This window comes from Aegilops tauschii, chromosome 2, assembly GCF_002575655.3.
Source record: "Aegilops tauschii subsp. strangulata cultivar AL8/78 chromosome 2, Aet v6.0, whole genome shotgun sequence".
NCBI lineage: Eukaryota > Viridiplantae > Streptophyta > Magnoliopsida > Poales > Poaceae > Aegilops > Aegilops tauschii.
Window position 1 is genome coordinate 273,239,232 of NC_053036.3, and position 25,736 is coordinate 273,264,967.

At 49.8% G+C, this 25,736-nt stretch overlaps 2 protein-coding genes across 11 annotated transcripts in view; both read left to right on the forward strand.

Moving 5' to 3' along the window:
- The first annotated feature begins 262 nt into the window (after positions 1 to 262).
- Positions 263 to 25,736, forward strand: part of LOC109749075 (pentatricopeptide repeat-containing protein At2g41720) — a 130,808-nt gene continuing 105,334 nt past the window's right edge. For 2 of the 10 annotated variants that reach the window (XM_020308066.4, XM_073508473.1), the window contains exons 1-9: positions 352 to 829; positions 1,507 to 1,679; positions 4,315 to 4,420; positions 5,287 to 6,396; positions 6,469 to 6,574; positions 6,648 to 6,852; positions 10,077 to 10,209; positions 14,418 to 14,522; positions 14,974 to 15,094. In XM_020308066.4, coding sequence (XP_020163655.1) covers positions 419 to 829; positions 1,507 to 1,679; positions 4,315 to 4,420; positions 5,287 to 6,396; positions 6,469 to 6,574; positions 6,648 to 6,852; positions 10,077 to 10,209; positions 14,418 to 14,522; positions 14,974 to 15,094 — 2,470 coding nt within the window. In that variant the 5' untranslated portion in view covers positions 352 to 418. Of the gene's footprint in view, positions 830 to 1,506; positions 1,680 to 4,314; positions 4,421 to 5,286; positions 6,397 to 6,468; positions 6,575 to 6,647; positions 6,964 to 9,834; positions 10,210 to 14,417; positions 14,523 to 14,973; positions 15,510 to 25,736 lie in introns of those variants that run through there. The other 8 variants (XR_012202457.1, XR_005767931.3, XR_012202458.1 and 5 more) reach the window with 8 other exon arrangements.
- LOC141041643 (uncharacterized) overlaps positions 16,133 to 25,736 on the forward strand; it is a 114,938-nt gene continuing 105,334 nt past the window's right edge. The window contains exon 1 of the mRNA XM_073508474.1: positions 16,133 to 21,348. Within this exon, the coding sequence (XP_073364575.1) occupies positions 18,069 to 18,824 (756 nt within the window). The 5' untranslated portion in view covers positions 16,133 to 18,068 and the 3' untranslated portion in view covers positions 18,825 to 21,348. The remainder of the gene's footprint in view (positions 21,349 to 25,736) is intronic.

The following is a 25,736-nucleotide window of genomic DNA, read 5'->3' on the forward strand; positions in this document are numbered from 1 at the left end:
GGCTGATACCATGTTAGAAGAGATAGAGAGAGATTGACGGAATATGATGGATGTATTATTGCGCCTCAAGGGCGAGTATATATTAAATACAAGACTTGAAGGGCAAGAAGCCTCTTCTGAAGATGAGATAGGAGACGGAGTCTCAACTTTATATTGCTAACTTTAATATAAAATTATATCTCTAACATTTTTCAGTGGAGATCGTCGCTGAAAAACATCAGATTCCTTATCCGCCTCAAAGGCGAGTATATATTAAATACAAGACCTGAAGTAAAAAAGCCACTTTTAAAGATGAAATAGGAGACGAAGTCTCAATTTTATACTGCTAACTTTAATACAAAATTATATCTCTAACATTTTTTTCAGTGGAGATGGTCGCTGAGAAACATCAGATTCCTTATCCGCGGAAATCTCTCACATGCACAACGGTCGAGCTTTGCCACCAACTGCAGCAATGTCTTCGGCCACCCTCCCTCCGCCGGCGTCACCGAACCCGGAGGCGCCTCCGCGCGTCGTCCGCCCGCCGCCTAGGCGGTCACCGAGGTCGCCTGGGCCGCCGCTGTGGGCCAAGCGGCGGCCCTCCGTCTCCGTCGACTACGACCGCGGCCGCCGCACAGTCCGGGTCGAGGTGGACGGCGTAGGTGCCGACGCGCTCCCCGCGCGGCACCGCCTCCGCGTGGAGGGGAGCCGGTGGCAGCGGGACTGCAAGGTGTCCCAGGTCGCCGCGCGCGTGCTCGCGCTCCCGCGGGCCGACACCCATGCCGTCGACGCCGTGCTCAACTGCTGGGCCGGGCGCTTCGCCTGCCGTAACTTCCCTCTCCTTATTCGTGTAAGACACCTCTGCAATTTATGTGTTCGATGCAATGAGTCTCTCTGACTCCCACATACCGGCTTTCTATGTGTTCGATGAATGAGTTACTGGGCATCCATTTGGGTTTATCATAGGAGTAAATGAACAAAAAAACGAAAGATTATTCTGCGACTATTGCAGTCTTGTCTTGCAGCTGTTGGCCATTAAAGTGTCTCCGAAATGTCTAGATGGGAGTGTTGAAACTGAACGAACTCAATTTCTGTTTTGGATAGACATTCTAGTCATCTAGGTATTTTATAACACATGTGATTTCGTGCTTGATTCAAGCATTCGGATCTTGTATTGTTTCTAGTCATCTTGCACGTATTAGCTAGTTCTAGTAAACTGTGGGAGCATTATTGATTTTAAGGATTCTTGCTTGATCCTTGTAATCATTAGGTTTCTCATGGCATTTTTTTTAATGCTTTTGTCAGTAATTCCAAAATTCTAATTACTTAATTCATGTACCATCTTACCATCTTTCTGCTCCAATATATACATTGCTATTTACTAGAGAATGTGCTTCTGTACTCCTTATGAGCTTCTAGCTACTGAAGCTACAAGTCACATGTCAAGATTTCTCATTTTGTTAATAAACCTCCCACCTTTGTAAATCCACTGACATAAAGTGCTTACATGATCTACATCACTTGTAGGAAATGGCCTTTTCTGGGTCCTTGCAACATGCTGTATATGTGTTCTGCTGGATGAAAAACCAGGAGAACTACTGTGCCCGTAATGACATTTATGGTATGATGATACGATTACATGCCAGACACAACCAGGTTGATCAAGCACGTGGCCTGTTCTTTGAGATGCAAGAATGGCGGTATGAATAATATTAACTTGGGACATCAGATTTCATTTAGCTACCCTCGGTTTTCACCAAAAAGTCAATAAGCCATAATAGTCCTCATGTTATCTGTGTTCATGAGTCTACGTACAGACTATAGAACATGTTTGGCCTTGGTTGCCTCTGTTATGGATGCAACTTGATTGTATTGCAAGGCCCATGGGGCAAATATAGCCTAATAAAGACCCCTACAGCTATACCAATACTCCTGGACCAATACTAATACTCCTTAACACCTCAATGACAAAGCATATGCAATAGCTTTGCATTTGAAGAAGTGTAACACTAGAAAAAAAATGGTAATCCAAAATCCGCGTCTTGAGAGTGTCGTTGTAGCATGGAGAGTCTTGAAAGCTTGTTGAGTCAAGCCAAAGGGGATAAGAGAAGATGGTGCATCAACAGAAGACACCGCATCAATAGAAGATACAAAATAAGAGAATGGGCGTAAATCGACAATCCAAAAAGAGGCCACGAAAATCCTATAGAAAACAACAAGGACCGAAAAAGGCCACAAAAGCTGTATAGAAAGGACTAGAACCAGAAAAAGATGCTGACATATAAAGGTTTGATGGACTTACATGGCATGAGAAACAAAAAATATCAACGGATTTGGTGGACGCAGCAGAAAATATGGAGAACTAGAAGCAAGGAAGCACATACACAAAACGTATATCACGTGCTAGGATTGGGACCGGCCCTAAGACCGATGAATGTGACATGGTTAGGGGTACAACTGTAAGGAGTGAAGGTTGGCCAGCCATGGTGCCAGGGATGAGAGGGAGAGAAGGTTGGTGACATGGATTAGATCTTTACTAGTTTATTCAGGGATTAGATCTTTACTAGTTTATTCTTATCTACTATTTCATAATCCTTATGAGGTACGTGGTGTCCCTTTTATAGGGAAGACTCAACTTGATGCCTAAGAATAGAATCTCGACTTTCCTAACAAACCATATCTTAATCTTCCTAACTGAACCAATCTCTTTCCTAACTAAATAATTATCTCTAATGGGCTAAGTATGAGATCCACGCCTTTGACAACATAGATTCAAGAGCCATTGTGTATGCAGGAGAGTCTGTGGAGGAGGCCTTGCAGGTTGTTGAGCTTCATCCGCTAGCCAACGCAACTAAAAGTTCGAACTGATAGAAAGGGCTAGGCAATCCACATATACACTTCAACACCCCCTCTCACATGTGAGCGGGAAGTCAACACGTGAATAGATTCAGAGGTAGGAGTATGGCCCAAGAGGCCTATACGTGTGCACAGAGGGCGACAACAGCAATTTTTGAATAAATTGCAAAAGCCAGGACCTTAGGCTCTGATACCATGTTAATCTTCATGCATTAGCGAATGCAACCAAAAGTCCGAACTGATAGAAAGGGCTAGGCAATCTGCAATCCACATATACACTTCAACACAGGTGAGATGCCGGTGAGCAGCAGCGCGGAATAGCAACTAGCGGATGAACATGCAACACCGACGGAAGGTGCATGTGGGAGATGGAGTTGACGAAATGACCATCACCGAGGAATCACTAGAGACAAACGACATTGTAAACTTATTTTTTCATTTTTTAGAAGAGTTGAAGCTAAGGAGCACATAAGGCCGCAACATCAAGCATCTAGCGCACCAGCTAGAGCAGGGAAGAGCCACACGCTGAGCATACAACAACCAGTAGCGTGCAAAGCAAGCCGCTGCAAGGAAGAGCCAACACGCGAAGCAGCAAGCATCCCGCACGCGGGTCAGTAGCAGCCATGCAAGCAATGCACAAGTAGTCAAGGGAGAACCGCGTGCGAGGCAATAGAGAAGCAGTCTGCATGTTGTCCTCTGTCGGAGAGGTAGAGGTGCGTCATGACCAGGGAGGCATCTGCACCGGGAAGACGGTGGCCAGGGACTGCAGGCGGACGGTCGAGGTTGCTGGAGTTCCGGCCGGCGGGCAGCGGTGAAGCCGGTGTGAGGCGAAGCAGGCGGGGCGTGCCGACAGCATAGTCGTTCTCCTAGGGCAGCGGGGTGGTGAACTCCTGTAGCGGCTGCGATTGATCTGGACGGGGTGGCTTCTGTTGATCTAGACTAGATGATCGAGCGTGGGATGGCTGGATCGTGGGCATATCGATACGGAGATCGATCTGGCCAGCATTGGCGACGGCCGGTGCACGATATCGATCAGAAGAGGAGACCAAAAAAGTCCATCAAGAGCATGAGTTGCGGCACGCAAAAAATCCCTAAACCTGGGCTCATGATACCATGGCCTAATAAGGACTCCTAGACCAATACTATTACTCCTTAATAGCCTCGTTGGCTGCTTGCCGAAATCATGAACTCGTCTGTTTTATGAAGTGTATCCACTTAATTTTCTGCCAAAGGCATATTTTATATTGTTACATATTCGCCATTCTTACCACACATTACTAATGCCTTTACTGGAATAGCCAACTTGGCAGTTTGAAAAGCTGTACTATTATCATATGCACCAATATGATTTATCTCCAGTAATATGTAGGTTATAGCTGCCTTATAATGGTCTGTCTTGCACAAATGAGATAGGAAGTGGGGGCCTCTTCTACATCATCAGTTTAGTCTATGATTTTTTTACATAATCAATATTTATAGGTGCAAGCCAGATGCTGATATATACAACTCTTTGATCAATGCTCATGCTCGGGCTGGTCTATGGCGCTGGGCCATCAACATTATGGATGATATGCTTCGTGCAGCTGTCAGTACTGTTCGTTGAAATAATCATTGTGTTCTAATTGCTTTGTTTTCTTGAATATGACTGGTTATATGTGATTTATGTGTTCTAGTTGTTTTCTTGTACATTCCAAAGTATGCTATTACTCTCCTTAAAGAAAGTGACAGAGGTATGGGCCTTGTCCACTTATAATATTGCCTGGGTGGCACCAGTACTGTAGATGGATACTGAGTTCTGGTATAGAATTCCCTCTAGTCTCCAACAAAGCCATAATTGTTAAGCATATATGTAGATTAGTACTACCACATTAGTTTTGGTTTACAGTCTCTTAGAGTATTCATAGTTGACCCTTGGCCTACCAGATTAAAACCATCATAGCACTACTAATCCACATATATCCTTAGTATTGGCTGTGAATTATATTGCTGTTTAGTTTGGTAATGATGGGTGTTATCTCTATTTTATGTTGGCTTGCAGCGCTGCCTCATATTTCTTGAATTTCATTACTGGCCCACTTAGAAAACACTTGTACTTTTCCGGAATTATGGATGTTATGCTTAACTTTCTTCCTGTCCGAGGAAGTACTAATGTTTTCACCAATTCTTGCCTCTTTGCAATAGGTGCGAAAATATCTGCAGTAGTTCATTGCACCACTAGCAAATAATAAAGACCTATTGCTGAAAGGGGATCAACATCACTAAGATCACCATGAATGTACTACCAGGAATAAATTGCAAATCTTGATTTTCTATATAATGCAGTCTGTAGTTTGCTCCGGCAACCACTTTGGCAAATAACATTTCTGTAAATATTATCAACGCTCAGATACTTGTACCATTGTTGGTTGTCATCGTTGTGTTATTAGTTTACTTTCTGTGTTTGTCCTGCAGATACCTCCTAGCCGAGCTACATATAATAATGTCATAAATGCATGTGGTGCTGCTGGTAACTGGAAAAAGGCTTTAGAGCTTTGTAAGAAGATGATAAGAAATGGTGTAGGGCCAGACTTGGTTACACACAATATTGTATTATCTGCTTTCAAGAATGGCTCTCAGTATTCGGAAGCCATAGGTTACTTTGAAATGATGAAAGGAGCAAATATTGCCCCTGATACTTTCACTTTGAATATTGTCATCCATTGCCTTGTAAAAGCCGGACAGCACGGAGATGCTGTCGATTTGTTAAACTCGATGAGGGAGAAAAGAGCACAGTGTCCTCCAGATGTTGTTACGTACACTAGCATAATGCATTCTTATTATGTTTGTGGGCAAGTGAAAGATTGCAAGGCAGTCTTTGATATGATGGTTGCTGAAGGAGTTAAACCTAATATTGTATCATATAATGCACTTTTGGGTGCTTATGCCTCACATGGGATGCACACTGAGGCCTTGGGAGTTTTCAAGTTACTGAAACAAAATGGTCTGCGACCTGATGTAGTTTCCTATACCACTTTACTGAATGCCTATGGTAGGTCAGCACAGCCTGAAAAAGCTAGGGAGGTTTTTAACGAGATGAGAAAGAACTCATGCAAGCCAAACAAAGTCAGTTATAATGCACTAATTGATGCTTATGGATCTGCTGGAATGTTCAAGGAGGCCATTAGCTTACTGCATGAAATGGAGAAGGATGGCATTCCACCAGACGTTGTTTCAATAAGTACCCTGTTGACTGCCTGTGGCCGCTGCAGGCAGACAACAAAAATTGACACAGTTCTTGAAGCAGCAAAATTTCGAGGGATTGAACTTAATATTGTTGCGTACAACTCGGGCATCGGAAGCTATTTAAGTTTTGGAGATTATGAGAAAGCTTTGGAGTTCTACGCCGCAATGATGGCGAGCAATGTGAATCCAGATGCTGTAACTTACAATATACTCATCAGTGGATTGTGTAAATTGGGAAAATATGCAGAATCTCTGAAATTTTTTGAAGACATGGTGGACTTGCAAATTCCTTTAACCAAGGAGGTTTACTCGTCCTTGATTTGTTCATATGTCAAACAGGCAAGTGTTGATTTTCATTAGCTGTCTAGTTTTCTCTGGAAAGTTGATATGCTAACGATGGTTCCCACTCAGGACAAACTAGCTGAAGCGGAATCTACTTTTAGTTATATGAAAACATCTGGCTGCTTCCCTGATGTTCTGACATATACTGCTATGATTCAAGCCTATATTGATCATGGTAAGATCCTCTTAAAAGTCTTAGGTTGAGATAACATTTTTTCACTGATCATGTTTTTCTTATGGATCATAAGGGAGTTGGACGAGTGTGTGGGACCTATTCAAAGAGATGGAAGGAAATGCCATACTGCCAGATGCCATTATATGCTCATCCCTCATGGAAGCATTGAATAAAGGAAATCAACATGAAAGGGTCCTTCAGTTGATGAAATTCATGCACGATCGATCCATCCAATTGAACCAAAAAGCTTATTTTGAAATAATAGCTTCATGCAGCATGTATGTCTATCCACTCTCTTAAGTTGAACAAGCATGAATTGGTAATTGCGCTGTTATGATCTGAACAAGGTCACTACGGTAACACCGGTGGTCGTTACTTTATCATTTTAAGTATGTTCATATACTATATCTTAGATTTTCCAGCGACCTGCATGAATTTTTTTGCATGTGAGTCCATAGTTTTTAGTATATTTTGAAAATACTTTCATATTTATATATGCACATATTAACAATATACTAAAATAACAGTTCATGCTACCTAAAGAGTGGTATACTACCGAAATATTCTTATATACTACCTCCATTCATAAATATGTGTTTTAACTTTTATCTGAATCGGATGTATATAGACACGTTTTAGTTTGTTTGTTTGCTCATTCCAGTCCGTATGTAGTCCATATTAAAATATCAAAAACATCTTATATTTGTGAATGGAGGAAGTACATACTATGCCTACATACTCCCCAGTTTGACAGATACTACATACTCCCTCCGTAGTGAACTAAACGCTCTTATATTTCTTTACGGAGGGAGTACAACATACGAATCTCACTTGAGTGTAACTATCACCGGTTGTATGTAAAATATCTGGGGCACGTAGGTGCATGGGCAGCTTGTTCGGGTCCAACCCGTTATCGCATTTGGTTGCAAGTGGCATGCATCACTCTTGATTAGTTTCCTAATTTGTTTGCATGCAATTCTATCCATGTATGAGATAGCATCAAACATCTGAGATTTGATTCCTAATTAAATAACATTATTAGTTATGTTGGATTTCGAACCATTCTTGTCTATTTGAATCTGATATACCCACACGTACGTGTTACCAATTTAGGACGACACAATAATAACATTTTTTGGTATACACATACCCGAGATACCCACTTGTACGTGTTATTAGACGCGATACCAATTAGTGGGTATTATACCTAACGAAAATATTTAGTGTTGGTGTTATACCTAATCAAAATATATACACTCGAGGTATTATACCTAATGAAAATATACACATCCTGAGATACCCATGCGTACATGTTTGTAACTCAGTCAAAATATGAATGTGCAAACCCTCCTAATTACAAATAGTTCCTTCTCTATTCCTAATGGGTATCATGTACCTTCCATCTATGAACATGGAAAGAAACACGAGATAATTATTCATGACGCATTGATTTCTGATTTCTCTCTCCTATTATGTCTCTCAACATGGAACGTTGCCATGCATGGTATTTTTTATTTGCTGCTAAAGAAATGTTCAAACAAGTGATGGCGACACTGGTGACTTTCCAGTTAAAATAGGATTGCACCAAGGGTCAGCTTTGAGCCATTATCTTTTTTGCTTTGGTGATGGATGAGGTCACAAGGGATATACTAGGAGATATCCCATTGTGTATGCTCTTTGCGGATGATGTGGTGCTAGTCTAACGAGGGTTAATAGAAAGTTAGAGATGCGGAGACAAACTTTAGGATAGAAAGGGTTTAGTCTTGGTAGATCTAAAGCTGAGTACATGAGGTGTGGTTTTAGTATTACTAGGCACGAGGAGGAGGAAGTTAGCCTTGATGGGCAAGTGGTACCTCAGAAGGACATATTTTTAGCGTACTCCTTTTTACACACAAATATGAACGTATTTTAAATATATACTAAAAACTATGGACTCGCTTGTAATCTGAAACACACGCGCCAACGCATCAACGAGGCGAGCGAGAGGGCAAATAGACAGGCAAATGTATACCTTGGAGGCGCGGGTGAGGCGATCTCCGCTCTCGCCGACAGAGATGTTGAGGACGAGCTTCTGCACCTTGATCTCCCGCATGGGGTTTAGCTACTTCTTCTCCATCGACTGCGAGCACCAAAACACAAACAACACCGCACCGTCAGAACACCAGGAAGGATTTGGAACAATTGACAAAGCAGAGGGGAACTCACCATGGCTGCGGGATCTGGGGTGCGGCGGCAAGGGAGAGGAGAGGGAGAGGGGGAGGGTTTAAAGCGTGGTGCATGGCGGCGGCGGCAGGGGCTTTGTAGGGAGAGAGAGGAAACCCTAGCGCGGAGGGTGCTTATATGCCTACAATTACGTCCGTGCCCCCGTGTGCAGGTGTAGAATGGAGGGTGGTTTAATAATTTTGGTTAATCTGGCTTAGGAGCGCTAAAAAAGGACATGTAGCTTGCATTGGAATCTTAGATATAGTACTCCCTCCGATTCTAAATATAAGTCTTTGTAGAAATTCCACTATGGACTACACACGGAGCAAAATGAGTGAATCTACACTCTAAAATGCATCTATATACATCCGTATGTGGTTCATAGTGGAATCTCTACAAGGACTTATATTTAGGAACGGAGGGAGTATATGAACATACTAAAAATAATAAAGTACTCCCTCCGTCCCACAATGTAGCTTGCAAAAACGTCTTACACTGTGGGACGAAGGGAGTAGTACATATACTACCCCGTGGTAGTTGAGACGTGGGTGTAACTAGACCTGGTTGTAGGATGTATTTTCCCTACGGAAACATAAAATGGTTTTGTACTCCTGGAAGTATGTACTGCTCCTCATACACCACACAGATAAACTGATTAAAGCTCTTAATTATTTGACATATTTTGCTAATAATTACTAGATACCTAAGTGAGTTTTATGAAAATAATTGCCAAGTCCATATATTTTACGTAGTTTACATATGACGGCTTTTTTGTACGTAGAACTGTTATATTGCAAAAACTAGGGACCTAAGTGACAATTTTTTGTACTACTTGTACTGGGGTATCTTACAGTGATTACTATGGTATATTTAGAATGATGAGGTATACTATGGTATATTTAGAATGATAGAGGTATAATAGATGCATATGAGGTACATTGAATGTGGGAGTACGTACTCCCAGGAGTACAGAAAATTAGTCCATATATCTTATATTACTAGACTTTTAGATTACCATGTCTATTTATCAGGTTATCGTTCGAGTCACTTGCAACTAGGTCTGCTGTCTTCTGAGGCAACCATGCCGAATATACACACCATGGTTAATAAATAGAAACATAATAAAGTTGAATATTTATTGGGATAGCAGCATAGAGCTTTCTTGTGGTTGAGATGCCATCTAAATTGTGTTTGTTCAGTTTTTATAATAGCTGCATGGAACCGCCCTTGATGTATTGAATAGGTCAATGTTCATTTGTGTCGCTTGGTTACTTATCGACATTTTGCTTCCCCATAACAGGCTACGGGACTGGAGAACTGCAAGTGAAATAATTGAACATTTGGATTCCTCTCTCCCATCCATTTCTGTTGGGAAGCTAAACCATCTTCTGAATTTTCTTGGAAAATGTGGGAAGACAGAGAGTATGATGAAGGTACAATTGGTCTGCGTAACATAGCTTTCATACCAGAACCTATTTTTGTTATTTCCAACTTCTTCTATGCAATTGATGTAGATACTTCAGCATTATCTGTTTTCGTAGACCATCAATTTGTTATGTTGTTGTGTATATGAAGCGGAAGTTGTACCAACCAGTTCACCCAAAAAGTCTAAGCTTAGGGAGACGGTCAGACATTATACTCAAACACCCCCCCTCGCGTATGAACTGGGTTGGAGATATGATGTGTGCATCGGAAGTAGAGGCAGATCACAATTATTTATTGCATGTACTGGGTTTTGAACCTAAAATCTCTTGGATTCAAATTATGTGCTTGACCATTTCATCCATCAACTCAAGCTTAGAGGGGGTTAGATATGACATTCTGAACATGTTTGTTGTTGCTAGTTATGCTATAGACACCTAACAATATTTTTTTAATGCACTATCACTTAGTGTTTTTGTCCTTACCATGATCAATTTAGACAGCATGGCTCCTCGTTTAAAAAGAATGGACTGCTTGTGCATAATGGCTTGCTGGATCCATATATCAATCTTTCCCCTTGAAGTCTATTGTGTTTGGTTTGAGCCCAAGCCAACCTTGTCAAAAATTTGTGAGGGGGGAGGGGTAGTGGAGCGGGTACATGTAGTTACATCTACGCTCAGCTATTTACAATCCTAACCCTAGATGAACTGATGTACCTGAGGGCGGGTTGGCCTTTTACTTCTGTAATATCCTGAGAATATGCGTGGATCCCACTTGGTGCTGAAGATGTAGTTTTCCCGAGGCATCGAGCTGGTGGCATTCCTCAAGGTATTAACTTGGTGGAAATCCTATTGGGTCTCTGGTTGGTAGCAATTCCGCGGGGTGTCAAGTTGGTGGCGATCTCGAGAGGTTATAAGGTTTTCCACAAAGTCTAGTAAGATGTCGAGTCCAAGTAGCACAGTGAACCTTCCTCAGCAGTAGCCCCTCGTAGGCCTGGGCGGTAAAGTAGCGCATGTCCGGGCCGATGCACGAATCCTAGAGGGGTTGGCGTGCCGACCGGATCAATGAATTTTGAGGCATGCGTGATGATGGTTGAATCCAACCTCTATGGTTCATTGGATTTACTCATGCATCCTTTTGATCCCATCACTCAGCATACTAGTGGTTGTATGATTGATGCAGCTCGCAAAACCTCTTGCCTTGGTCGTTGACTTCGCGTCCTTGGTGATTGGGCCCATGACCTCGGCTCCGCTACCCATGGTCGCTTTGGCGCGCACGATCCTGGTGTTCCTCCCGCGTCACATGGGCTTGCAGATGCTATCCGTCTACCTTCACTCAGTAAATACCGTGAGGGCACAGTTGGGTATCTTCTTGGGTTGGCTTGAGTTGCCTCGTGGCAGCCTGCTCCTTGTTCGGTTGTTGCTCCCCTTACTCCTGGAGCAAGTACTTCCTCATGATGGCGTAGAGCCTCGTAGTTGTTGACCGTAGACTTTGATGCAACTTGGCGTAGATGGCTGGGTCACATATCGCTAGTCGCATGGCGGGCCACACGCTCTCATCGGTGATGGTGCTGATTTGACACTATATGCCGGTGAAGTGCTTTTGGAATGCTTTGATAGATTTGCGTGGATCTTGAATGAGCGCGTAGGGTTTGACGGCGGTCACCTCCTTCGTCTCATTCCCTTGGAAGTCAGCATGAAGATGCTAGCAAAGTTGTTCCCAAGTGCACCGATCTAGGAGCGAGCGCTAGGTATCATGACCGAGCCATCCCAGAGATCTTGAGAAGAAGGCTCTTGGCCATGGTGGTTTCGTCGCCTCCCGCCACCTACACGACGGCCTCGTACATAGGTGAACCCGCTCAAGTCGGCGTCACTTGCATAGCTCGGGAGGTCCGCTGGGCAAAGCTTGTGCGGCCATGGCTTCACTTCAAGTCCTAGGCTAAGGGGGTTGCGCTCGTCGGCAATGTTGATGACTTCACATCTTCGAGCATGCATTGTTTGTGCGGAGATGTATTTGTTGAAGCGCTCACTGTCTTCCTCTAGACCCAATGCGACACTCATCTTTCGCAGAGTAACCAATCTGGTCATGCCTGCGTAGGATGATGGTCTGGAGTGCTTCTACCTCCGAAGCTCCTCGGAGTGGCCGTCTCGCCCACACAATCATTTTTGCTATTGGCCATCTTTGCTCCTCGACGATTTCGGAATTCACCTTAACTTCCTCCCTTGCCGCATCACACTCTTGGGTTTGGTGGTGGCGAATTTCCTTGGTTTAAGCCATGCGGAGCGGGGGTTCGGCTTTGCCGAGGCTATTGTGGTCACTTGTCGTTCATGTATGTCGGCGGCCTCGCGTAGGAGCGCCGCCAAGCGAATGGAGTCTGCTTGAGAACACAGGTCTAGGATGGCTTGCAGTTCTTCTGCCCTTGTGCTCGCGTCTGTGGCTTGTTGCCTGAGTGCTTCAACTTCCTCCTTGTTGATAATGACTTGTGCAGATCCTTCCGAGCTGGCGACCTGCGCATCGGTGGAGGGTTCATGTGCTTTGTTAGACGTGCGAGCCTGGCGCATGCTGCTTGTAGGTGACGTGGGTTGAGTCGTCTCCTTCCTCTTTGACGCGCTTATGTTTCTGTGGTGCCATCTCCTTGCCTTCCCGTCCAGGCCTCCAAGAGAGTGCACGGGGTGGATATTAGCTGGCCTTCCGCATCGGTCCGTGACGTTTGTGCTCTCTTGGTCACACTACTTCTGGCTAGGTTCCCATAGACGGCGCCAACTGTCGTAGCATCGAGGCTAGACTGTGAACTTGTTGCACCCCTAGCCGGATACAAAGACTGCCACGAGGTGCGTGGGAAACTTGAGGTGGAGACACGTGCCCCCGTTTGCAGCGACCCAACGCGGAGCTACCTGAAACCAACAAATATTGCAAGGTAGGAAGACAAGTTACAAATCTGCCCTCCGGCTATTTATAATCCTAACCATAGATGAACTGATGTACTTGAAGGCGAGTTGGTCTCTTTCTGTGGGAATATCATGAGAATATGCTGTGGGTTCTGCTCGGTTCTCAAGATGTAGATTTTCCGGGGCGAGCTGGTGGCATTCCTCATGGTGTCAGACTTGGTGGCAATCCCGCGAGGTTATAAGGTTTTCCACCAAGTCTAGAAAGATGTCGAGTCCGGGTAACGTGGGGACCCTTCCCCAACACGAACAATCTTGGGCGACGTGGTTGGCCTCACGAGCAGAAACGCGTTCTTTTGTGGAATTGAGAACCATCTCTGCATATCTTGCCCATCAGGTAGGAGATCATGACTTTCTTGGTGGGCTGGAATTGAGAACCATCTCTGCATATCTTGCCCATCAGGTAGGAGATCATGACTTTCTTGGTGGGCTGGAATGGCCTTCTAATTCCACACCTAAAACCAATCTCTGTTTCTCTGAATTATGATGCTTGATGAGAGGCTTTACTGAAGGCTTGTGAAAAGGATATGCGAGGGTGTTTTAGCGGGCTGCTCATATATATTCTCTGGAATGTGTGGAAGGATACTCCAACTAGTGGATGTGGCGCCCTTGCTCATGAGGAGTTTGCCCTATGTAGATTGGCTTTGCTTAATATGTAGTCTGTTTGTTGGTAAAAAGTTGCTTGTATTTTGTCTTAGGAAAGGCTTAAGCAGTAGTTTTTGTTTACTCGAGTAATTGGCTTGTTGCTTCCTTGCGCTTGCTTTGGCAAGCTTTGTAACAAACTGCTTTTCCTTCTTTGTGAAAAAATATGCTAATATCTACAACATCAAATATATATAGTACTATATTTATGATGAATCTAATGAAGCTAATTTGGTGTCGTTAGATGTTAATATTTTTTTTGTAGACTTGGTCAAACTTTTTTAAGTTTAACTTGGGACAAAGCTAGAACTTCAAACAATTTTGTATGGATGGAGTACTTCATGTATCACCTATATAACTATATTTCTGATATTATTGGCCCGAAGAAGCTGGTTTTATAGTTAAGAACGCTAGCTTCTTGACTAGTTTCAAAACCATCAAATCACCGTCTTTTCTTTCATGAAAATACATTGATACTCGAGGGACCCATGTAATCTCGTATCTAAACACTGGACTTGTGAGGAAATAGTTTCAATAAAGGTGCTTAGATTATTGGATGTGCTTTCCAGTTTATGTTTTACCCCGAGTCCTTGTAAAGATGGGCCTAAGATATTTAATTTTTTCTAATGCAGCTGTTTTACAAGATGGTGAGTTCATGCTCTACTGTAGGCCTTTCTACTTATAAGGTTCTGCTGAGAAATCTCTTAGCAGTTGGAAAATGGAGAAAGTATGTCGAGGTAAAGATGGGTATTCACTAGTATCTGTATCACTTATGATTACATATTTGCATGGACATCTATATCTGGTACATTCAGTTTCCATAACTGTGCTCTGGCAGCATGATGGTGTACTGCAGATACACATTTATCTTGGAACAACTTCACATTTTTACCTCAGAAAAAAAACCTCACATTTTTTTCTTCTGTTTTGACCTGTATTATATTGGTCCTTGTAAAACCTGCACCAATATGTGCTTCTGGGATCATAAGAACTGTGGCAAAAGCAAGTGATTTGACATTACATTGAAAGTTTTGCTTGAGTTACTTCTTCCATGAGCAAAGCTCTAATGTCAGCAATAAAATGCTAGTACTGGACGGGTATTTGATCCTCCATTATATAAACAAAAAACAAGAATCGTGGTTGTTTATGGGCATGAAACTCAACTCCTTTGTTTTCTGAAACATGTAGGTTTTGCAGTGGATGGAGGATGCTGGAGTCCGTCCAACACTATATATGTATCAAAATGTTCTTCCATATATTTGGAGGGACAATAGCATGGATTATGTCACTCTTATGCAGGAAAAAATAAGTATGTTACTTCTTTAACTTTAGCAGAAGTACTATTTTATCATGCAAGAACCTCTTTCAACATTTCTGTTTTCCCCTTGCCATTAGTGATCTAGTCAAATCTAGGACATGTCTTGTTTGGTGCTTGTGGTTGTTGAACTATCATTGTTGTAGACCTGATCATTTACATGGTTTTATCCTTTTCCAGGAAGTGTCATATTTTGCAACAGTTTCTGTACAGGGAACATTTTTTGATATTTTAGTAGTCAATAAAGTGTCGAAGTATCTTATGTTTGTTAATTTATAGTTGTGATAGGAAAGAAATAGTAAAGACATAGCTACATCATGTAATCCAGATATTCAGAAAACATAAAACTGTGGCATTTAGACAGCGAACTGAACCATCTATGCTACCTATATGAGGCATAGCCTTCCATCATCTCGTATACTCCTTTATTGAGAAAATGCAAAAGCTTCTGTCTTGCATATATAGGAAAAGAGAGTCGTGTACGAGCCCAAGAGCGCCACACCCAAAAGTAGAATACCACACACCTGCAAGCTAAGGCGCCACCGGAAGCATCACCACAAGACCCAATGCTCCCACTGATGTAGGGTGGAACCCCAGGGGCTGATCTTTCACGTTTTGGAGGGGGATTCCCCAAGAACACGACGAACACACGAAGAACACAAGGGGAAAAACAAGAGTAAACACTTAAATTGACTTGATCCAATCACACATATGCTAGATCCATGAACACAAGAGATCACATGATTCAAAGACAACAAAGAAAAGATACAAGTAGCTAGTTCTTCTCCAAGAGAAGGTCTTGAATCCACTAAGGGATCTTCTCCGTGAAGAGGTCTTGAATCCACTTTGGGGGGTCTTCTCCTAGATGGAGGGCTTGGCTTGGCCTCCAATGGATTAAGTGGATGAGCAACACTCTATCTCTTAATGAGCTAAATCAATGCTAACCCTAAAACGTTGGGAAAGAAAAGTATATATATAGCCTAGGGGGACGAAGGGATACATGGGCTCCGGCCCTTTACACTGATGTAGGGTGGAACTGTAGGGGCTGATCTTTCACGATTTGAAGGGGGATTCCCGAAGAACACGACGAACACAAAGAAAAAAAAGAGGTGTCGGTGTTCTGGGAACGGGGGTCCTCAGACTTGCCTGCCTGCGGCCCACGACGTGACTTTGCTAGCAGGCCTATACGGCCCATCTTCATCAACAAGGCATTCAAGACCCTCGCGAGGGGCCAAGCCTCGCGAGGCGGACGACGCAAGACCTTCTCAGGAGCGGCCTCACCAGGTTGGCTCGCGAGGGGCGGAGAGATCAAGGCAAGGCAAACCTCGCGAGGTACTTGTGACGTGAGCTATGACGATCAAGATCAGGTGGGCGCCAGCACGCGCAGTGTCCTTGTTTCCCCTTTGGTGCTAAGGAGCCAAGCGCAGGCGCGGAGTACCGAGGCATCAAGCAAAGGTTTCCATATCAATGCAAGGAGACCAAGACCAGCAGGACGACAAGACGGAGGTCACCATGGAGCCCAAGACGGCGTCACCACCAGAGCCTTTTGCAGGCGAAGACCACTTTTGTCAGGATAAGCTATACTAGCTGTCCCTTTCAAATTGACCGTTGTTGGCTCCCTTCCCGCTCAATATTTCGGGAGAGGACCAGGGCCCACCACCGTAGGGGATAACTCATTCAGAGACATTCATCTTGAGTAATCCTCACCCACACAAGATCGCCAAGCACAAGAACACCTCATCCTCAGGAGGCTGTTCTTCCCCTTGTATTGTTCATCATCAGCCCAAGAGGCAATCCACCACCATCACACTAGAGTAGGGTATTACACCACAACGGTGGCCCGAACCAGTATAAACCTTGTGTCCTTTGTGTTGCGAGTTCGTTGAGTTCGTCCGCGAGATCTTAGTAAGTTAGGATGCAGATCGGTAGGGGGAGAACTTCACGCGCACCCTAGTGTTCGAACCTTAAGGGTTTTGCCGGAACCCGTGATCCGACATTTGGCGCGCCAGGTAGGGGTGCGCCGAAGCTTCCCTTCCGTCGCTCCGCGTCACGTCGCTTCATCGTCTCCATGGCGGACGCATGCCGTGCCCGCGCCGAGTGCCGGGCTGCCCTCGCCACCCGCGTCGCTCAGACGGCCCCTGTCGGCGGGCCACCTCGTCGTTCTCCGCCGCCTCCGCCAACGCCGCCACCGGCCCGGCGTGGAACGAGCAGCAAGCGTCCTCGCTGCATCCCTCGATGCGGCGGGACGGCCACACCGCCACTCCATCGCCGACTCCCGCTGGTTCGTCGTCTCACGCTCGTCGCGCTCCCATGGACGCACGGGCCGCGCTCCTCATGGCGCACGAGCTCCTGCGCTACCGTCCGGTCGATGACCTTTACAAGGATTGGCTCGACCGCATCGCCGAGCTTGTCTGCGCCGCAGGGGGCTCCCTTGCGCCGTCCCTCTCTCTGCCTCGCCCTCCGCCAGCTACGGGCGACGTAGCTCACGAAGCGCCTCCACCACCTCTGCACCAAGATGGCGCCTTGGCGCCAAGGCGCGCGGCTCCCGCGCGTGAAGAAAGAAACTGTTAAGAAGTCCCTCGACCGCAAGAGAATGCTCCGCCACTCCTCGCACCGCCGCGCCAGGATCGTTTGCCATGGCAAGGCCCTGCGCCGCTCGCCGTAGCAGCGCGCGGGCGTCAAGACCAAGCTCCGCCTCCAAGATGGGCCCCGGTGACCACAGCCGGCTGCCGCGCCTTCACCCCTGAGCTGCGTAGTGTCGCCTGGCCGGGCAAGTTCAAGCCGGATCTGCCTCCTCGCTACGACGGCACCCCCGACCCCGCGGAGTTCCTGCAGCTCTACGAGCTGAGCATCGAGGTGGCCAACGGCGACGAGAGTCATGACGAACTGGTTCCCTATGGCGCTCAAAGACGGCGCTTGTTCGTGGCTCCTGAACCTGCTTCCAGGCTCGATCTCCTCCTAGGACGAGATGCGTGAACGCTTCGTCGTCAACTTCCAGGGCACTCGCGACCGCCCCCCGGCCGCGGGTGACCTGCGTCGCGTCAAGCAGCAACCAGGAGAGACCCTCCAGAAGTACATCCAGCACTTCAACAACGTTCGTCTCAAGATCCCCAAGGTGACGGACGAGGCCATCATCTCCGCATTCTTTGATGGCGTCCGTGACGTCAAGATGAAGGAGGAGCTCGCCATCCACGAGGAGCTGTGCACGTCCCTGGAGCTGTTCAACCTGGCGACCAAGTGCGCGAGAGCTGAGGAAGGACGCCTCTCCCTCCTTGAGCTCCCGGCTGCGGACCCGGAGGAGAAGAAAGCCAAGGCCAAGGACGTGAAGTGCAAGGGAGCAGCCGTGCTCGCGGCGGAACCGGACACCAAGCGCGGCATAGACCAGCCCGAGTCATCCAAGAGCAGCCGACCGTTCCGCGCCTTTCATAACCTGCATACCCACAACACCAGCGACTGTCAAGAGCTCAGAGCCATTCGAGAAGGACGCTTCGGTCGACGCCCTGAGCGCAACGACCGGGGCTACGGCCGAGGAGGAGGACGTGTTGGCGGACGCTGGGACGACCGTGGCCCGCGCCAGGAGTGGCGCGACCGGCCTCGCGAGGGCGCCTGGAGGGACCAGCCTTGTGAGGATCGTCCTCAGGGCAACGCCGGTCTTCCCCCACTACCGCCGCCGCCAAAAAGGAATGGCGACCACCATCAAGACGAGGGGGCTGGGAGCTTCTAGGAGCAGCGCACAATCGCCTGCATCTTGGGCGGAGCTCAAGCCCCAGCCTTGCAGCGTATCTTCAAACAGTTTGCTCGCGAAGTGAATGCAGTCGTCCCCAAGCTCGAGGCCACACGCCCGCTCAGGTGGTCCAAGTGCGCGGCTATCGTAGGCGCCCTCCCGATGCTTTGCTTCCCAGTCATCAGAAACGTGCAAGTTACCAAGACCCTTATCGACGGCGGCGCAGGGCTCAACGTCCTGTCCGTCGACACGTTCGACAACCTCCAAGTGCCATATGACCAACTTCAGCCTGCCAAGCCTTTCTCAGGAGTGACCGACGGTTCCACAACACCGATAGGGCAGGTCCACCTCCCTGCCACCTTCGGAGAACACAAGAACTACCGCACCGAGCTCATCACTTCGACGTCGCGCACATCCGTCTGCCGTACAATGCCATCCTCGGGTATCCAGCCCTGGCCAAGTTCATGGCGGTGACCCATCACGGTTACAATGTCCTCAAGATGCCAGGAAGCGGCGGAATCATCACGGTCCCATGCGAAGAAAGAGATGCGGTGTGCTCCCTTGAGCGTGCCTTTCAAGCTGCAGCAATCGACGACCCCGACAGCAAGGGCGAGCGCCCTCCTGAGGCCACCCCCAGAAGAAGCAGCTGCGCCGTGTAGGACCTCAGGAGGATGGCCTCGCGATAGGAACCTCGTCAGGATCAGCGCCCTCGCTAGGGGCGCCTCCCTCCATGGCATAGGAAGGCGCGCCCGGCGCCCTTCTCGGGCAGGGCTCGAGAGGGTCTCAGACCTTGCCAACATCATGAGGGAGGCGCTCGGGCATCACCTGAAGGCGTGATTCATGGCACGTCTCCCTCAGGAGAACACAGGGCAAGGAGCGCCCACCGCTCAGGAGTTCATCGCCAGGACCACTCAGGAACTGCAAGACGCAAGGGCCATGCGCGGCGACCGCCGCTCGCGAGGCGCAGCTCCCCATCCAGGCGAGGATGCTAGGCTGTGCGTCTGCATCGACGTCCCAGGGCTCAACAAGGCCGCATCTCAGGAGCCCTTCTGGCCTTCGCGCGTGGGCCGCTGCGAGGGTCCACCGCACAGCTACGTTCGCATGCCTTTTGGCCTGCCGAGCGTGTCGTCCGCCTATCAGCACAACCTGCGAAGCATCCTAGCGGCTCAGGAGGCCAGACACCACGCTGTGCTGGCGGAGATGGAGACGGTCCTGAAGGAACCACCTGGACCCTCAGAGCCTCCCGAGGCTTAGGGCCCCGGTGGCTCATGAGGAGCAACTCCTTCGCCGCGTACCTTCAGCTGCCCCAACTCTCCCTTCATCAACAGAATGACATTTTCCAAGTTTATTTAGCTGGGAGCGCCCCCAGGGCTGCATCATTCCCAGGCCGTGTGGGTACGTCCCTGTGGCATGTATCTCTTCTTATGTCTTTAGCTTACCTTGCTGGGGCGCCCCTCGGGCTGCATCATCCCCAAGCCGCTCGGGCCTGACCCGGTGGCATGTATCTTACCTGCATTTACTTAAGCCTGCTGCTTCCATGCTTAATCTACCTATGACTATTACCTGCTTGATCGTCACCTATCATGGGAGCTGCGCGCCGGCCGTCTTTCTTCAGGATCCTTCGCGTGAGTAGGTTAAGCACGACGTCTGTGCTCGGACCCGTCCCTGCAGCATCGATAAATCCAACGGCTGGGCTCTGTCTGGCGGGCCGGCCCCGTTCACGTCACCTCCTGGGGCCATTGGTGCCTGGCCCTCTCCCGCGATATCCTCAGGAGATTCGTTAGGTGCAGGTTGTCTGACCACCTCGCAGGACCAGCACAACGAACAAGAACCAAGACCAGGCGCAACCCGCCTTGAGGTAGGGCCTCGTGACTCCCGCGCTGGCTCACGAGTGCCCAGATACACCTCGTCTAGCCCTGCTGTGCAAGCCACGTGTCAAGGCGGGGCTGTACACGCCCCGGGGGCTCTCCGCAGTAGGGAGCCCCCCTCCCACGCACAAGTGGAAGCACCATGCTCCGCGCTAGCCGTCGACACTGCCGAGGAGCGGCTATGCCCGTGCACAAGCGGAAGCACTATGCTCCGCGCTGGTGATAAACAACTAAGGGCGGCCCCACGGCCGTATCAACCTCAGGGAGCCCAGAGCTCAGTGTCCGGCCTGACCGCAACGCCTCCCCTCGGGAGAATCGCGCGAGGGGGCTGGGCACGGGGGCTGCGCTCGGGTCACGCCCAAGCGTACGCCACCCAAGCCAGGTCCCTCGGACCTGGTCGTCGCACGCCCCTCCCGAGCCGAGCCTCGGCGAGGGCAAAGGTATGGAGATTGTTTGCACGTCAAGGGGGACTCCTGAGCATCGCGACTCAGGAGCCTAACTGGTCACGTAGCCCCGCACTCCTTGGTCCGTCCTGGTCTCCGGTCGGCCCAACGGCGGTTGATGAGGACATCAATACCATTGTTACACCCACAGCCCCTGCTGCTATACATACTGGACCAATTACTAGAGCTCGCGCACGCCAATTAAATTACCAGGTACTTTCGTTTCTTGGTAATGATTCTAATGTTCATGAGAATATGATGCTGCCTAAATTGGATACATTTGTTTTGCTTACAAATGTCAAGACGAGCGCTGGGGTCACGAAGGTGCAGGTGGCTGAAGACCCGCGTCAGCGCGGCTGAAGAAAGGACGCGGGCCTCTGCCTCCGTCATGGGACCGATGCCCTCCACGACTTCCTCGAGCGCCTTCACCAAGAAGGGAAGCAGCTGAGCAGGGCCATCCTTGTCGGTGGTCAGCGGCTTCTCCAAGCCCTTCTCGTACAGTGACTTCAGCGCCACGCGGGATCTCTCCTCAAGGAGTGAGAAAGCCACACGGTCTTCTGCTAGGACCTTCGCCCTAGCGTCAAGATCGACCTTCTCCGCCTCCACCTTCCGCTCCAGCTTCTCCAGCCGGCCGCGTCCAGCGGCCTGCGTCTTCGCCAGCTCCCCAGCTCGGCGTTGCGGTTCTTGATGGCGTCCTCCCGAGCCCTCATCTCCTCCTTCGCCCGGCGGCCACGAGCTTCTTCTGCGTGCTCGTCGCGCAGGCCCTTCAGCTCTTTCTCCAACGCCCGGCAGCGGTCGTGGGCGGCCTTGGCGTCCTCCAGCGCCGCCTCGCAATCGGTCGCAGCCTGCGCGGCGGCTCGCTTCTCCTTCTCGGAGGCCGTTGCGGCCTGGTTCAGTGTCGCTCGGACCGCCGCGTCAAATTGAAGCCAGCCGGATGCCAGCTCCAGGCGCCCGGCCACCAGGCGCGGATCCGCGCCCCGGAGATCGTCCTGCAGCTGGGTCATCTCTGAAAGGGCACGCTCCAAGACAACAGAGGAGGCAGAAGAACCTGAGAACAATGGCACGGCAGGAGAAGGAGGCGACGCCGTCACCAGGGCCTGGGAGACCAAGGGCTCCTGAGCCTTTGGGGCCTCAGCGGCCAAGCCGAACATCGGCACTTCCGGAGCCAGCGGGGCCTGACTCCTCGTGACGACGCTCCTCCTGGTCTCGCGAGGGCGACCGAGCCGGGGAGGTGCGAGTGCCGTCACCCCCTTTCCTCGCGGAAGGGGGCGCGGCCGCTGCATCCTCCTTCCTCTTCTTCGCCGAAGGCAGCGGCCTGGCCAGCCAACGACGGACGTCAGGAGGCAGCAATATAAGCATAAACAAGACGAAGCTCAAGCACTTACTGGTCCACCGCAGCATAGTCCACCCTCCGCTTGGTAAGCTTGAAGCCCGAGAGCCTCGAGGCTTGAGGCGCGCGGGCGCGCCGGCTCCAGAAGCAGAGGACGACGCAGCAGAAGGGCCGGAGGTAGCTCCGGGCGGCGTCAAGGCGGGGGCAGCGTCTCGGGAGACCAGCGATGATCTGCCCCTTGTCGGGATGACGGGCAGCTCCCCCTCTTCCTGCCGGGCGTCGGTCTCGGCGTCGTCTGGCAGGGCGCGGAGGATGTCAGCTTTGCTCAAGGGGGAAGTTTCCCCCATCTCCTCGGGGGTCGCCTCCGAGTCCACCTCTTCTTCCTTCCCATGGGACTCGTCAGAAGACAGCTCCACCGGCTTCGGCGCTCCAGGGGCCCCAGTAGGCGCCAGCGGCACCAGCCCGCGCCCATCGAAGGTAGGCTTGGCGGCCACGACCTGGTCCCAGTCCGTGCGGCGGAACAGAGGAACAAAGGCGCTCGGAGGGTACTCTTGGTTGTCCCCGACCAAGAGGCGCAAAACTGCAGACAACTCATCGTCAGGCAAGGGCTCCGGGCTCAGGTGAATCTTGTCCTCTTCATCCCCGAGCCTCCACAAGGGGCAGAGGAGCGACACGCAGCGTCAAGAATTCCCTCGGGAGCATGGCCCCGGTCACCTTGGCCGCCCTCGCATTTCCCGGCTTCAGGTCGGCCTTCATCTGCTCCAACACCGACGACGCCCGCTCGTCAGTAAGCTCTGCACGAGACCACCCCTTGTGGGACTGGGGCATCTCCGTCGGCAGCGCCAAGCGCGGGTGGACGCACTTGGCGCCCATCATGACCCATTTGGCCCTGAGGTTGTCGGCCTTCTTCCCGGTGTTCGAGATCGAGTTGGCCTTGCCGGCTGCAATGAAATTGGCGCACCCGGAGATATGGCCCTCGCTGACGCGGAGGAAGAAGTGTCACAGCAGAGCCACGGACGACATCACGCCCAGATACGCCTCGCAATAGTAGGCGAAGATGGACAGGAGAAGGATGGAGTTGGGATGAAGATGCAGCACCTACAGCCTGTAGTGGCCGATGACCTCATAGAAGAAGTCAGAAAGGGGGGAACCAACCCCGCGGCTATGTTGCTCGTGAAGAAGGGGAAGAACGCGCTTCCCTCGTGCTCCGGCACGTCGGAGGCAACCCGGAGCTCCGTCTTCCCCCTCTCGTTGCTCTCCCCCGCCGCCAGCAAGCGCGTAGCAGCGAGGTTCTTCTTCGAGACATTGGGCGCGTCAAGAGCGGGTTCGTACCAGGTCGACGACGAGGAGGGCTTGACCTTGCGCGGCGCCATCGGTCGCTGGAGCGAAGGAGGATGGAAGCAGATCTGGAGGTTTCGGCAGTAAGGAGCGAGAAAGGGGATCTGGAGCAAGGCGAAAGGGAGCAGTAAAGGCAAGCACTGTCTGTGCTAGCCCTTGTCAAGACGGGCAGTTGCCGAGGCAGCGTGGGGAAGCGGAGACGCCCACGTCCAATCAACCGCCACGCGTCGACCAGGGCCGCAGGCTATTGGGGCCCGCGACGCTCTCCACTTGACCTTTGGCTTCGTCTCGAAGCCAAGCCCGAGCGCGCCTTGGGCCCGGGGGCTACTGTCGGCGTTCTGGGAACGGGGTCCCCAGACCTGCCTGCCTGCGGTCCATGGCGTGGCTTTGCTAGCAGACCTGTACGGCCCATCTTCATCAACAAGGCATTCAAGACCCTCGCGAGGGGCCAAGCCTCGCGAGGCGGACGACGCAAGACCTCCTCAGGAGCGGCCTCACCAGGTTGGCTCGCGAGGGGCGGAGAGATCAAGGCAAGGCAAACCTCGCGAGGTTCTCGTGACGTGAGCCATGACGATCAAGATCAGGCGGGCGCCAGCACACGCAGTTTCCTTGTTTCCCCTTTGGTGCTAAGGAGGCAAGCGCAGGCGCGGAGTACCGAGGCATCAAGCAAAGGTTTCCATATCAGTGCAACGAGACCAAGACCAGCAGGACGGCAAGACGGAGGTCACCATGGAGCCCAAGGCGGCGTCACCACCAGAGCGTTTTGCAGGCGAAGACCGCTTTTGTCAGGATAAGCTGTACTAGCTGTCCCCTTTCAAATTGACCGTTGTTGGCTCCCTTCCCGCTCAATATTTGGGGAGAGGACCAGAGCCTATATAAGGAGAACTAGGCACCACCGTAGGGGATAACTCATTCAGAGGCATCTCATCTTGAGTAATCCTCACCCACACAAGATCGCCAAGCACAAGAACACCTCATCCTCAGGAGGCTGTTCTTCCCCTTGTACTGTTCATCATCAGCCCAAGAGGCAATCCACCACCACCACACTAGAGTAGGGTATTACACCACAACGGTGGCCCGAACCAGTATAAACCCTGTGTCCTTTGTGTTGCGAGTTCGTTGAGTTCGTCCGCGAGATCTTAGCAAGTTAGGATGCGGATCGGTACGGGGAGAACTTCGCGCGCACCCCAGTGTTCGAACCTTAAGGGTTTTGCCGGAACCCATGATCCGACAAGAGGAAACACTCAAATTGACTTGATCCAATCACATATATGCTAGATCCATGAACACAAGAGATCACAAGATCCAAAGACAACAAAGGAAAGATACAAGTAGCTAGTTCTTCTCCAAGAGGAGGTCCTGAATCCACTAGGGGATCTTCTCCGTGAAGAGGTCTTGAATCCACTTGGGGGATCTTCTCCTAGATGGAGGGCTTGGCCTCCAATGGATCAAGTGGATGAGCAACGCTCTATCTCTTAATGAGCTAAATCAATGCTAACCCTAAAACGTTGGGGGAGAAAAGTATATAGTCTAGGGAGGCGAAGGGATGTTCGGACAGGCAGGGTCCAGTTTCGGTGCTCTCTGGATAGGCGCGGTCCGGATTTTCGGGCTGGAGTTCGGATGCCCGGTGGCTCATGTCGGGCTGGATGTCAGGCCTGAGCCGGATGTCTGGGCTGGCGGGGGCCGGCTTCGGTGAGGTTCTGTGAAGGATGCCGGATTTCCAGGCTGGGGCCGGATGTCCGGGCCCTGTAGCTCGATGGCTGGGCGGCTGCTGGTGACACTTCCAGGGGCCGGATGTCCGAGGTCCTGGTCAGATATTCGGGTCCTGGGAGTTGTTCTCGGTCCCTTTCGTTGGTTCCCTTCATCCATGAACTTGGGGACTTGTTCGTCTTCGTATGCATCTCCGAGAGGGTCCTCTTGATATCTGATCATG